This window comes from Gorilla gorilla, chromosome 1 (assembly GCF_029281585.2).
Source record: "Gorilla gorilla gorilla isolate KB3781 chromosome 1, NHGRI_mGorGor1-v2.1_pri, whole genome shotgun sequence".
NCBI classification, from domain to species: Eukaryota; Metazoa; Chordata; class Mammalia; order Primates; family Hominidae; genus Gorilla; species Gorilla gorilla.
In genome coordinates this window covers 145422812-145436602 of record NC_073224.2, presented here as the reverse complement: position 1 = coordinate 145436602, position 13791 = coordinate 145422812, and the positions used below count along the sequence as shown (strand labels likewise).

Genomic DNA, 13791 nt, shown 5'->3' with positions numbered 1-13791 from the left:
ACATAATATGATGCTTTAATACCTATTTTCCATTTAAGGTATTGAAGGAGTACAAGTCATTCCCTTGATACCTGGTGCTGGAGAAATCATTATTGCAGATAACATTATAAAGTACGTACAGAAAAAGGTCTTTTAGCACCATAAATGTTTGTTAAACTTCATAGTAGTCTTTCTTTTTCAGCTTACAATTGCTTAGTGTTTAAAATTATTTCTGCTTTTTTAAAAAACAGCTTAGAGGTATCATTGACCTAAAAATTGTGTATATTAATATTTAAAGTATACAACTTGATGCTTTGATATCTATGTATGTTGTGAAATGATTACGTTTTGGCTAATTAATTTACCTATCGCCTCTACATAGTTACCATTTTTGTGTGTGTTTAGTGAGAATTTAATTTAGATGTGTCTTAGCAAATTTCAGGTATACAATATAGTATTTTCTACTATTGTCCCAGTACAGTGGATCTACAGAATTTATTCTTCTGGCATCACTGAAATGTTGTGCCATTTGACCAATATTACCCCCATTTCCTCTCTCCCTAACCCCCTGGCAACCACCATCCTACTCTCTACTTCTATGAGTTTGACTATTTTAGATTCCATGTACAAGTAAGATCACATAGTGTTTCTCTTTTTGTGTCTTGCTTATTTTGCTTAGCATAATGTCCTCCATATCCATCTATGTTGAAAATGGCCTAGTTTCCTTCTTTTTTAAAAGTGGACTAATATTCTATTGTGTGTATTTTGTGTGTGTGTGAATATATACACACTGTACACACTATATTTTCTTTATCCTCTCATCAGTTGAAAGACATTTAGGCAGTTTCCATATATGGACTATTGTAAATAATGCTGGAGTGAACATGGGAGGAAGATTCTCTTTGAGATACTGATTTTATTTCCTTTGGAAATGTTCCCAGAAGTGGGATTGCTAGATCATACGGTAGTCCTAATTTTAATTTTTTGAGGAACCATCCATATTGTTTTCCATAATAGCTGTACTATTTGTAGTCCCACCAACAATGTACAAGGTTTCCTTTCTCCACATCTTTGCCAACACTTACCGTTTGTCTCTTTGATAATAGTCATCCTAACAGGTGAGAGGTGATGTCTCATTGTGGTTTTGATTTGCATTTTCCTGATGACTGAGATGTTGAGCACCTTTTCATATGCCTGTTGGCCATCTGAATTTCTTCTTTTAAGAAGTGTTTAAGCTCTTTGCCCATTTTTTAATCAGGTTATTTGTATTTTTGGTATTGAGTTGTATTAGTTCCTTATATACTTTGAAGTAATTCTCTTTTTTTAAATTTCCTCTATAGGTTTGATCATGTTCCTTTAGCAACGCCAAATGGAGATGTTCTGATCCGAGACCTTAATTTTGAAGTAAGTTTTTAAATGATCATATAAAAGCTTAAATCATCTTTAAAATGTGAACTGAAAAAGATTACCTGAATATTTAAAGTAACTTTAAGGCTCGACTTAGTCTCTGAATCCACAGAATTGCTTTAAAAAGTAAGTCTTTGAAACGCTTAGAAATCTATTTTTCTTAATTGACAGGACTTCAAAATTTCAAATACTACTACCAAAAAACTTTTTTGCAAATGAAGTTTATGTCAAGAAAGTCATAGAAAATATAGTAAATTGGAGTCTCCAGTGTAAAATGAGTATTTAAACACACAAATATAATTTTAGTCTCTTTACATTAAAAAGAAACTTATGGTGTGGCTGGTATTGTTGTGACTGTACAGGATGATTTGTACCTATAAAAACAAAATACAGACTGTTTTATTACTGAAGAAAACGGGAAGAGCTGCACAGTAGCGCTACAAATAGACACTCACCTAAAACAAGTAAAATCCCATGCCAAGTGAAAACTGATGTTGATTCAATATACTCTGCTAAGGAAATGGGATATGGCAGACCAAATTAAAAAGAAAAGACAAAAGATGAATGTTTTTGTACAATTTGTAAGACTCGCAGATTTAAGGGTTACTATTTAGGTTTTCTCTATGTTGTGGCTTTATGAGTGGTTCAGATCCAGAAATCTTCATAATTAGTAACAAATTCCTATCACATAGGCTATGTTCCCCATTCTAGACACCATTCCTCTAGAACAACACTTTCCCGTAGAACTTTCTGCAATGATGGAAATGCTCTATACTTTCACTGTCCAGTAAAATAACCATGTGTAGATATTGAGCATGTGAAATGTGACCAGTACAGCTGCAAAACTGAATTTAAAATTTAATTTAATTAATATGATTTAAAATTAAATAGCAACATGTGAGTAGTGGCTATGGTATTGGACAGCACAGCTCTAGAATTCTTCTCCACATGCTAATGTGCATGGCCATCTGTAGTTTGTGTTTCATGTGGGGATTTTTTTCTACTGCTTTCTTTGAAGGAATATTGTCTGATAGTTTATAAAATAAAGAATATAATTATTGGACTTGTTTTTAATTTGTTACAGTCTTAAGTAAGTCTTCAGTTTTCTGTTCTTAGTAATTTATATTAAACACATGTCTACTTCTCAATGAATTATAAAAATGAAAGTTGTTAGTTATGCAAAGTACTTTGAACTTATTCAACAATGAGTATTCTATCATTATCATATTTATTCCAAAGCCAGGAAATACAAGAAGTACAGAAAATGTAAATGTAGTTGGTAAATATTGACTGGCTCCACATATCACAGAAGTGTTTTCTCACATAGCTCCAGGTACTTCAGTCACTTGAATGTTCCTTTGGCAAAGTAGGTAGCCAGGCTTGATTTCCAGTAGCCCCTTTATTGCCACTGTCCAAGGATAAAAAGGACGTGAGACTTTGTTGAAGAATGCCTCTTGTCCCTTTCTCCTACTTACCCTCACTTCTGTCTTTATGCAGAAATAAAATATACCAATAATATAGGGGCACACGTGACTGAAGCACAATGAGAAAGGGAGTTGGGATACTTGGAATAGATGGATCATGATTATGGTCCATAATAATATTTTGTCTTGATGTTACCACACTAAAGCTGTCACTTTCTTTTTAGTTCAAAGCCTTTTCTTTTAAAGACCTTATGTTTGTATTTAATAGACTTCTGTCATTTCTATAATTTCACTTTTATAGTCTTAAAAATGTCCTAGAAGAAAACCTAGGCATTACCATTCAGGACATAGGCATGGGCAAGGACTTCATGTCTAAAACACCAAAAGCAATGGCAACAAAAGCCAAAATTCACAAATGGGATCTAATTAAACTAAAGAGCTTCTGCACAGCAAAAGAAACTACCATCAGAGTGAACAGGCAGCCTACAAAATGGGAGAAAATTTTCGCAACCTACTCATCTGACAAAGGGCTAATATCCAGAATCTACAATGAACTCAAACAAATTTACAAGAAAAAAACAAACAACCCCATCAAAAAGTGGGCGAAGGACATGAACAGACACTTCTCAAAAGAAGACATTTATGCAGCCAAAAAACACATCAAACAATGCTCACCATCACTGGCCATCAGAGAAATGCAAATCAAAACCACAGTGAGATACCATCTCACACCAGTTAGAATGGCAATCATTAAAAAGTCAGGAAACAACAGGTGCTGGAGAAGATGTGGAGAAATAGGAACACTTTTACACTGTTGGTGGGACTGTAAACTAGTTCAACCATTGTGGAAGTCAGTGTGGCGATTCCTCAGGGATCTAGAACTAGAAATACCATTTGACCCAGCCATCCCATTACTGGATATATACCCAAAGGACTATAAATCATGCTGCTATAAAGACACATGCACACGTATGTTTATTGCGGCACTATTCACAATAGCAAAGACTTGGAACCAACCCAAATGTCCAACAATGATAGACTGGATAAAGAAAATGTGGCACATATACACCATGGAATACTATGCAGCCATAAAAAAATGATGAGTTTATGTCCTTTGTAGGGACATGGATGAAATTGGAAATCATCATTCTCAGTAAACTATCGCAAGGACAAAAAACCAAACACTGCATATTCTCACTCATAGGTGGGAATTGAACAATGAGAACACATGGACACAGGAAGGGGAACATCACACTCTGGGGACTGTTGTGGGGTGGGGGGAGGGGGGAGGGATAGCATTAGGAGATATACCTAATGCTAGATGACGAGTTAGTGGGTGCAGCGCACCAGCATGTCACATGTATACATATGTAACTAACCTGCACATTGTGCACATGTACCCTAAAACTTAAAGTATAATAATAATAAAATTTAAAAAAGAACAATAACTACCCTGTATTAAAATACATCAAAATGTTTAAATTAATGAGTTTATTATGATACTCATTATTTTGAAAAGTGGCAAATAAAGGGAAAAAAATGTCCTTAATTCTTTCTCTTTTTTGGGTTTTGTTTGGAAAGTCTTGAGTCCCCACTTATGTCCTTACTTGTTGGAGTGTTTTACTTCATAACCATGTTCCTTACTTCCTGGTGTTTATCCTGTGATTCTTGTTTTCTCCTCCCCTGGGAACTGTTTCTCTGACTTCTTTTTGGTTCACTGTTATGAATTCTAATCTCTTTCTGACTTAAAGTATTCTAAAGTAGACTTGGGTTTCTCGCATTCATTATGTCTTTTTATTGTTTTTCTTAACATAGCCTTTCTATAGTCAACAAATGTTCTTCAGTTCTTTGCAGCCTCTAATTATTTTCTACTCATCTGGCTTACTTGAAAATAAAGATTTCTTTCTCTTGGAAAGAGGCATAATAAAACAGACTTGGCCCCTCAAATAAATCTTTCCTACTTTATGATTCATTTGCCTTTTGGGTTACATTTGTAACCAAATAATAAAAACTTCTTTGGAATAAGAGATTTTATACCATTTTGCGTTATAAACTCCCCAGTACAGACATATTTATCTGTCTAGATATTATTCTGGGAAGTATGTAGACTGGAGAGATCCTAAGAGGTAACAGCTTGCAGGTTGCCATGTGGGGATTAAAATAGTACTTTGTCCAAGGTGGGCGGATTGCTTGAGCTCAGGAGTTTGAGGCCAGCCTGGGCAACATGGCAAAACCCCGTCTCTGTGAAAAATACAAAAAAATTAGCTAGGTGTGGTGGTGCACACCTTTGGTCCTGGTTAGGCAGGCGGCTGAGGTGGGAGGATCGCTTGTGCCAGTGAAGCAGAGGTTGCAGTGAGCGGAGATCGCACCACTATACTCCAGTCTGGGCTACAGAGTGAGATCCTGTCTCCAAAAACAAGTACTTTGTAAGTTACTAAGATTTTTACCTTTTCAGTAAGGTGTACTTATAGTGTTTAAAGAAACTAATCAATCTTCATAAACTCCATACTTTTATATAATTTTTCTTTTATTTAAATTTATGTGTAGAATTTTTGATTTGTTATGATAAATTTATAGAAAGTAGGATTTATCAAGGAGTATTATTTGGGGGGTATATTTTTATTGGTAAGAATATGGTAGTTCAAAGCATTGGTTGATCCGGTAAAGCATTCTGAGAGCCCCAATAATACAATGCTGTTAAGAACTTAATTTTCAGTAAATGTTACTCTTGGCTTTCAGTCTTAATTTAACCCCACAAAAATATGTACTTAATAAATTTTTAATACAGAAAAATTATCACTGGCTTATCATGGCTGACGTCATAATTGGAAATTTTGTTCAACACTGCCAAATGCCGTGGAGTAAAGAAAAGTGAATGCTGAGTAGGTCAGCCAGGCTTGATTTAGAGCATAAAAGGATAACTCAGGATTTCAGTAAGTCTGGTTATTATTTATATACATCATTACAAATCTGTTTTTGGGGTTTCCTGGCATACTGCAACAAATAATGTGGAAGGGTATTATTGGAGGCAGGAATATTGATGCCATTGTAAACCACAAAGAGCAGTTAGGAGAGGAGAATTTATATATGGCCAACATTACTCAAATAAAACGTAGTAGCAGGGAACCATTTAATTACCAGCTCACTGAACTTTAGGACCTTCTAAGGGCATCGCTGTTACAGTAGAGTATGATTATTTTATATGATAACCTTGCTTTATGAGGAACATTCAGTATATTCAATTTTATGTGATAAGGAAATTGTGTTATTTAAAAAGAAGTCTATCAAAATGATTCTTTAATTATCAGAAAAAAGTTTATTCATCTGAACGACTCTTTAACAATTATGTGTGTAAATTGTTATTTTCTTTTAGATCAACTATGTGTTAGGCTGCTTCATTCTTTTTTCTTTAAGAAGTTTTTAAAATGTAAAAATGAAATTTGGCTTTTTAACCATTTCTAAGTGTATAATTTAGTGGCATTAAGTACATTTACAGTGTTATGCAGCCACCACCACTATCCATTTCCAGAACTTTTCCATCATCCCAAATAGGAACTCTGTACTCATTAAACAGTAACTCTCCTTCCTTCCTCTCCCTTGCCCCTGGTAACCTCTCATTCTTTCTGTCTATGAATTTGACTGCTCTAGGAATCACATATAAGTGAAGTCATACAGCATTTGTACTTTTGTGGCTGGCTTATTTCATTTAGCATAATGTTTTCAAGGTTCATCTATATTGTAGCATGTGTCAGAGTTTCATTCATTTTAAAGGTTGAATGCCATTTCATTGTGTGTGTGTGTGTGTGTGTGTGTGTGTGTGTGTGTGTCACATTTTGTTTATCCATTCATCCTCTTGGGCCGCTTCCTTGCTTCCACCTTTTGGCTATTGTGAACAATGCTGATGGCTCTCCATTTTGTCACAGTAAAAGTCGAAGTTCTTTCAATGCCTGCCACTACCCTACCCCTACCTGATACATCTCTGATCTCATTTCCTACTATTCTTCTTTCTTGTTCATTCTTCAGTAAAATCAGCCTTGTTTCTGTTTTTTTTTTTTTTTTTTGAATAGGATAGCTACATTCCTGCTTCAGTGCCTTTGTACCAGCACATTTTTTTTTTTTTTTTTTTTTTTTTTTTGAGACGGAGCCTTGCTCTGTCGCCCAGGTTGGAGTGCAGTGGCACGATCTTGGCTCACTGCAACCTCTGCCTCTCGGGTACAAGCAATTCTCATGCCTCAGCCTCCTGAGTAGCTGGGATTACAGGTGACCGCCACTGCATCCAGCTAATTTTTGTATTTTTAGTAGAGACAGGGTTTTACCATGTTGGCCAGGCTGTACCAGCTTTTTATGGGTGGTAAAGGTGGGGGCTAGAACAGTCTTCTTTTAGTTAAATCCTAATTCACCCCTTCTTTCAAAGTTTTACTCAGTTGTCATATTCAATAAAGTCTGCTCTGACCACCTTAAAAATGCGGCTTTCCTCACCTGCTCCCAAGTTCCCTTTGTCTGTTTTTTCCTCCAAAGTACTTATTTTCTAATATACTATTTAACTTATATGTTATGTATATTCTTTATTGTATGTCTCTTACCACTAGAATGTAAACCAGTAAGGGTAGAGGTTTTTGGTTTTTTGTTTTCGTTTTTTGTCTCTTTAATTCATTAATGTGGCCTACTTGCCTAGAACAGAGCCTGACAGAGAGCATTCAATAAATATTCATTGAATTAAATAATAGGAACAGAAGGCTCACCAGCTTAACAAATTTGTTAAAGGCAGGTTACCAGCTAGGGTAACTCATATCTTTCTGATATTTTCTTTCCTATTGTGTTGCATTGGTGTTTAGTGTTGTAAGCTAGAATTATAACTAAGATTTTCTGATTCTTTACAGAGTTGATCAGATACTTATAAGATCATAAGCCTAGAACTTAACCACTCTTTACATTTTCTCATTTATCTTTATGTTGTTGCAGAATAATTTAGTGACACTTGTATATATTTATAGTGCACATATATTTTGATAAAACACTTATAATTTCTAAGAATGGAATCTACAGAAACATTGCTTACTATTGCATAAGTTGCTGACTTGTACACTCATTGCAATATTATCTAGAAGAGCAAAACAAAATGCAGATGACCTAAATATTTAACCAAAGGGGAGTGTTTAAATAAGTTATAGTATATCCTTACTATGGAAGATGCTTGAGGCATTAAAGGAAAGGAATGGGGGAATCTGAATATACTGACCTGGAAGAATATCTGTGATATATTGTTAAATAATAAAAGCAAGTTGTAGAACAGTCTATAGAGTACATTTTCATTTTTTTAAAAGAGACTGTGTATACACATGTATTTATTGTTTTCAAGAATTCTCAGTTTTTTAAACTTTATCTCTCTTTATCTTAAGTTGATATCAATCAGTCAGTAAATTTATTTATTTATACATGTATATAGATGGGGTCTTGTTCTGTCAGCCTAGGTGACATCATAGCTCACTGCATCCTTAAACTGCTGGACTCAAGCAATCCTCCCACCTCAGCCTCCCAAGTAGCTGGGACTACAGGGGTGCACCACCACACCTGCTTAATTTTTTATTTTTATTTTTTGTAGAGATGAGGGTCTTGTTTTATTTCCCAGGTTAGTCTCAAACTCCCAGTTTCAAGCGATCCTCCTGCCTTAGCCTCCCAAAATGCTGAGATTATAGGTGTGAGCCACAGTACCCAGCAATAATAATTTTTTAAGTGAAAAAAAAAGTAATGGTAAAAATTGGAGGTAAACAAAGTAAAAGGTCCCTTCACAATACCTCTTCACTGCTCTACCTAGTGCTACATTTACAGACAAATAGAAGGCTTATAATTAGCCAGGAGCTATTAATATTTGAGTCTAAGGAAATGTTGATTAAGTATATGTTAATTTGATTCAATTACTTCACAGACTGATTTTTTTTTTTTTTTCCAGGTTCGATCTGGGGCTAATGTTCTAATTTGTGGTCCAAATGGCTGCGGAAAGAGTTCACTTTTCCGTGTTCTTGGTGAAGTAAGTACAAGTTGGCCTCAAAATTTTGCAGTCTTATTTTGCCATACTGTCTACCACTTTGTAAATTTTACAATTGTTCTTCTCCCTTCTCTCTCTTTAATAGTTATGGCCTCTTTTTGGAGGACGTCTAACTAAACCTGAAAGAGGAAAATTATTTTATGTTCCTCAGGTAAGACCTAGCTTGAGTTATCTTTGATCTAAAGATCTTTTTGTTTATTTATTTTTTCATGTTGCTTCTAATTGACTTTTGCTCTACTACTGTCAGAGACCTTACATGACCCTTGGAACACTTCGAGATCAAGTGATATATCCAGATGGACGAGAAGATCAGAAAAGGAAGGGAATTTCTGACCTAGTAAGGGAATGTTTATATCCTAGATCCACTGAAAATACTCCAGATTGTTTATTTTAATCAATTAAGTATTTTAAATGCCAGGTAGTTTATCTTAAGCTGTAAAGCCTTCCAAAGCCGTAAATTGTGATTTTCTAACCTGAGGTAAGATGTTAATCCCTTGGCTTAAAAAGAGTTTAATCTTAACCTTTACACCATTGTTTGTTTTCTCATTGCCATCATCCTTTTATTGTGTACAATAGTGTTATTCTCTATAAGCTACTAGACATATTTTGTCAAGTTTGGTGTAGATAGGAGCTGAAAGGTTCAGGGCTACCTTGTGCCACATTCTTTTCTGAAATGTATCTTTTAAGTGGTACAGACAATAGAATTATAGTGATTCCAGTTTAAAAAATAAACCACTATTAAGAATGTTGGCTTATATTAAGTTTAATTTCATCTTTAATCATTTTGCTGAAAGGTACTGAAGGAATACTTAGACAATGTCCAGTTGGGTCATATCCTTGAACGTGAAGGAGGCTGGGACAGTGTTCAGGATTGGATGGACGTACTCAGTGGTGGAGAAAAGCAAAGAATGGCGGTAAGTATACTGTGAAGAAATTGCACAAGAATGCAACTGGTTCCAGCATTTTGACTAATCAGGACACAAAGTTTCATCTTATATTTTTTTATTCAGCAGCTGTTTCAGTATGGATTAGTTTAAATTATCATAAAAGTGCTTGAAAATCTTTAACTTGCATGTAAATTTGGAATTCTGAAAAATTCATAAATACCCTGCCAGTACCTATGAAAGGAAAAGCTGCAGATCCGACTATATACCAATAATCCATTTTTCTAAAAGTTCAGAGAAACTCTGTAGCTCATTATTCCTGGGATATAAGGTAATCCTGGCTGGATTATGAAATTTCTTCTCACGTCTCTTCCCTATAGACATCTCTTTTGTATCACTCAGACTATTCTTTCTGAAATAGCTGAAGGTATTAGAAACGATCCATTCAAATTTTATCTTTATTCCGTTCTTGCCCTTTTCCTCCACTATTATATGTATGTTTTTGTTTCAAGGTTCAGTATCTACTACTTAAAGTTACTTAGAATTTTTAAGTTTTCCTAATATAAACAAGCATTTGGAAGAAACTACTTTAATTGTTATGATGACTAAACTTGTCTCAAACCAAAAATATGCACTAAACACTACGTAGTAAGAATGAGACCAGCCTGGGCAACATAGCAAGACCCTTTCTCTACAAAAAAAATTTTAAAAATTATCTGGGCATAGTGGCACACACCTATAGTCCTAGCTACTGGGAGGCGGAAAGATTGCTTGAGCCCAGGAGTTTGAGGCTGCAGTGGGCTGTGATCACACACCGTGGCACTCCAGGCTGGGCGATAGAAGGAGATCGCCTCTCTAAAAATAAATAAATAAATAAAAATTTAAAAAGAACGGTAGTTTGGGTACCTTGTCAAGAGGGGCAACTTCATAAAGAGTCATTTTTTAACTATATATTTCATAGTTTGAATAGATCCAAGCAAGAGATTCTCCTCTCCCCCTGCAGAGTATGGAGATTAGAGAAAACTGTAGCTAAGGAAAGAAAGCAAAAGAAATTGGCTTATGGCAGAATTTCTGACCCATTATATTCAGGTTATATTCCACCTTTTTGTTACCTCCAAGTCCCTGATTTTGCAGGTTGTTTTTCCCAAAATCATACCCACTCTACATGAGGTTAATATTAACCTAATAGTGTGACTTGCCTGGCTAGTGCTATGACGTGAGATGAATCTAGTGTGAAGAGTAAATCATAAATGAGAGAGATAATAGCTGTATTCAAAATGGAAATTAGGCTGGAGGAGTGAAAATTCGAAATGATTAGGCATTTCTAGAGTCAATTTAGAAGATGACTATAGAAATAACTGCAAATAAAGAACTGCAAAATAACTTTAAATTTCTGTACTGTGTCTTCAGAGAAAATGGAAGGATGTGGTTCAGAAATGGACACGATGGAAACTCAGAGAATGAATAATGAATGTACTTAAACCAAGGAACAATGTGTGTGTGGTATAAAAGTACAGGAGGGATAATTTTTATTTGAAGATTAGGGCAGTGGGGGGCTGAGGCAGGAGAATCACTTCAACCCGGGAGGCATAGGTTGCAGTGAGCCAAGATCATGCCACTACACTCTAGCCAGGGCAACAGAGCAAGACTCTGTCTCAAAAGAAAAAAACAAAACAAAACATGATCCATAATAGAGGCGTTTGGGAAATGGGGAAAGCTCACCTGTGACACCACTGCATATATAACTGGAGCATGGCCAAGCCATTGGCAGGGTGTGTTCTGTGTAAGCCATTGTCTAGAGAATTGAATGTGATGTGTAAAAGAGAGCCTGTTGTTTTGTTTCAGAGGGTGGAAAGGAGAAGGCTAACGCTACAAATACTAACGTTGGTGAAATTAGGTAAAGATTATATATGTGTATTCATTTTACTGTCCTTTCAGTTTTTTGGTAGGATTGAAAATTACCAAAGTAGAAAGTTGAGGGGAAAGTAGGTATTAGAATCTTTAGGAAGAACAGACCTAAAAGGCCTAGGCACTTAGAACAGTGAGTCAGCCAGGGTTGCTCCAGCTAATGTCACAATTTGGGATATCTTGTGTTTCTGACCAAAAGTTATCTTTTCCACTCCATTTTTCTTGCTCTTCCTGTTTAGTAATAACTTTTCTTATTTTGAATTATGAAAAAGTATATATGATGGAAAAGTGGAATATTTATTTAAGTATAAACTGGGCCAAACCCCTTTACCAGAGATACCACTGTTATAAAATTTTTAGTGTTTTTTTAATCCATTTTTGTAAATCTTTTTTTTACCTTAAATTAGCAACTATCCCCCTTTCTCAAATTCCCTGAGATCTCTAGAATATTAATCCTTCCCTTTCCTTACAATTGATCAGTCCTTTTCTGTCTCTGCCTCCTTTCCTGTCCAGTACAGACTTCATAATCCAGGGTGTGGCCCATAGGAGATAAGATATATTTCTTAAGGAATGAACAGTTCATCCCTTCCCCTTAACTTCCTTTCCCACTTTTTGTGTCATCCTATTACCTAAATCCCAGCCCAGTTATTTGCCTTGGTACTTCTCTAACCACTCTTCTGAGCACAGCTAAAAAACATCAGATGGGCTCACAGCATGGCTTAGCAATCATTTTACTTATTTTTATCCTTCTCTCATTTTTCATGACAATCATTTTAAAACTACCAATTTTGGGTTTTCTACCCCATTACTTAACCCACTGCACTTGGCAGAATAACTCGCCTTCTACTTCTCAAAGAAAGATAGGCTATTATTTCAGTTAAATGACAGCTAGTTTTTACTGAGTGCTGAAAAGATGACAGACAGTATGTCAGGCACCTTACACAGGTGATCTCATTTCATCCTCACAACAGTCCTGTGAGGTAAGAACTGGGAATGCCCCCTACTTTTTTTTTTTTTTGAGACAGAGTCTCATTCTGTCGCCCAGGCCGGAGTGCAGTGGCACAATCTCAGCTTACCGTCATCTCTGCCTCCCAGGTTCAAGAGATTTTCCTGCCTCAGCCTCCCAAGTATCTGGGATTACAGGCATGCACCACCATGCCTGGCTAATTTTTGTATTTTTTTCTCTGCCTCCCAGGTTCAAGAGATTCTCCTGCCTCAGCCTCCCAAGTAGCTGGGATTACAGGCATGCACCACCACGCCTGGCTAATTTTTGTATTTTTTTTAGTAGAGATGGGGTTTCACCATGTTGGCCAGGCTGGTCTCGAGCTCCTGACCTCAAGTGATCCACCTGCCTCGACCTCCCAATGTGCTGGGATTTCATGCGTGAGCCACCGCGCCCCATTTTACAGAGGAAATTGAACTTTTGTGCAGTTCAGTAGCTGGCCAAGCAAAGACAGCTAGTAAATGTTAATGCTGGTGGTGGGGGCTTTGTCAGGCTTAGGCAAGCAGTATGGTTGCAGTGTGCATATGCTTATTCACTTTACAACAAGCTTGTCCAACCTGTGGCTCACGGACACATGCAGCCCAGGACAGCTTTGAATGCAACCTAACACAAATTCATAAACTTTCTTAAAATCTTATGAGATTTTTTTGTGTGTGTGATTTTTTTTAAGCTCATCAGATATCGTTAGTGGTAGTGTATTTTATGTGTGGCCCAAGACAATTCTTCTTCTTCCAGTGTGGCCCAGGGAAACCAAAAAATTGGACACTCCTGCTTTACAACTTTCTTGTTTTGTGGCATTAAGTAGCTGACAGCATAGTGGGAGCGAGAGAGACACATGATGAGAAAATGTCCATGTCATGTAGTAAGTGTGGTGATGAACGTATGCAGAGAGTCCTTTGGGAGCAGAGAGGAGAGGCATTGGTGGAATGCCCTCAGATAACCATTCCTCTTAATTAACTGTGTGCTGCTCTGTCCTGACCTCCCTACTTCCGCTCTCTTGGAGGATTTGTCATCCTTCTTGAGAAAGGCAAATACTTCCATCTATGTTTATGGAGCCTCTGTCTTCTGACTTTATCACATCCTTTTCCTTCAGTTATATCCCCTCCCGCAGCCCCCACCTACATTTAACCTCTTCTAGTC

At 36.3% G+C, this 13791-nt stretch overlaps 1 protein-coding gene across 4 annotated transcripts in view; it reads left to right on the top strand.

Annotated features, from left to right (window-relative positions):
* The window catches only part of ABCD3 (ATP binding cassette subfamily D member 3), a 101552-nt gene that overhangs the window by 72092 nt on the left and 15669 nt on the right, over nucleotides 1-13791 (top strand). For all 4 annotated transcript variants that reach the window (XM_019031964.4, XM_019031939.4, XM_063696865.1 and 1 more), the window contains 6 exons: nucleotides 39-111; nucleotides 1320-1383; nucleotides 8761-8838; nucleotides 8942-9007; nucleotides 9104-9193; nucleotides 9651-9770. In XM_019031964.4, coding sequence (XP_018887509.1) covers nucleotides 39-111; nucleotides 1320-1383; nucleotides 8761-8838; nucleotides 8942-9007; nucleotides 9104-9193; nucleotides 9651-9770 — 491 coding nt within the window. The remainder of the gene's footprint in view (nucleotides 1-38; nucleotides 112-1319; nucleotides 1384-8760; nucleotides 8839-8941; nucleotides 9008-9103; nucleotides 9194-9650; nucleotides 9771-13791) is intronic.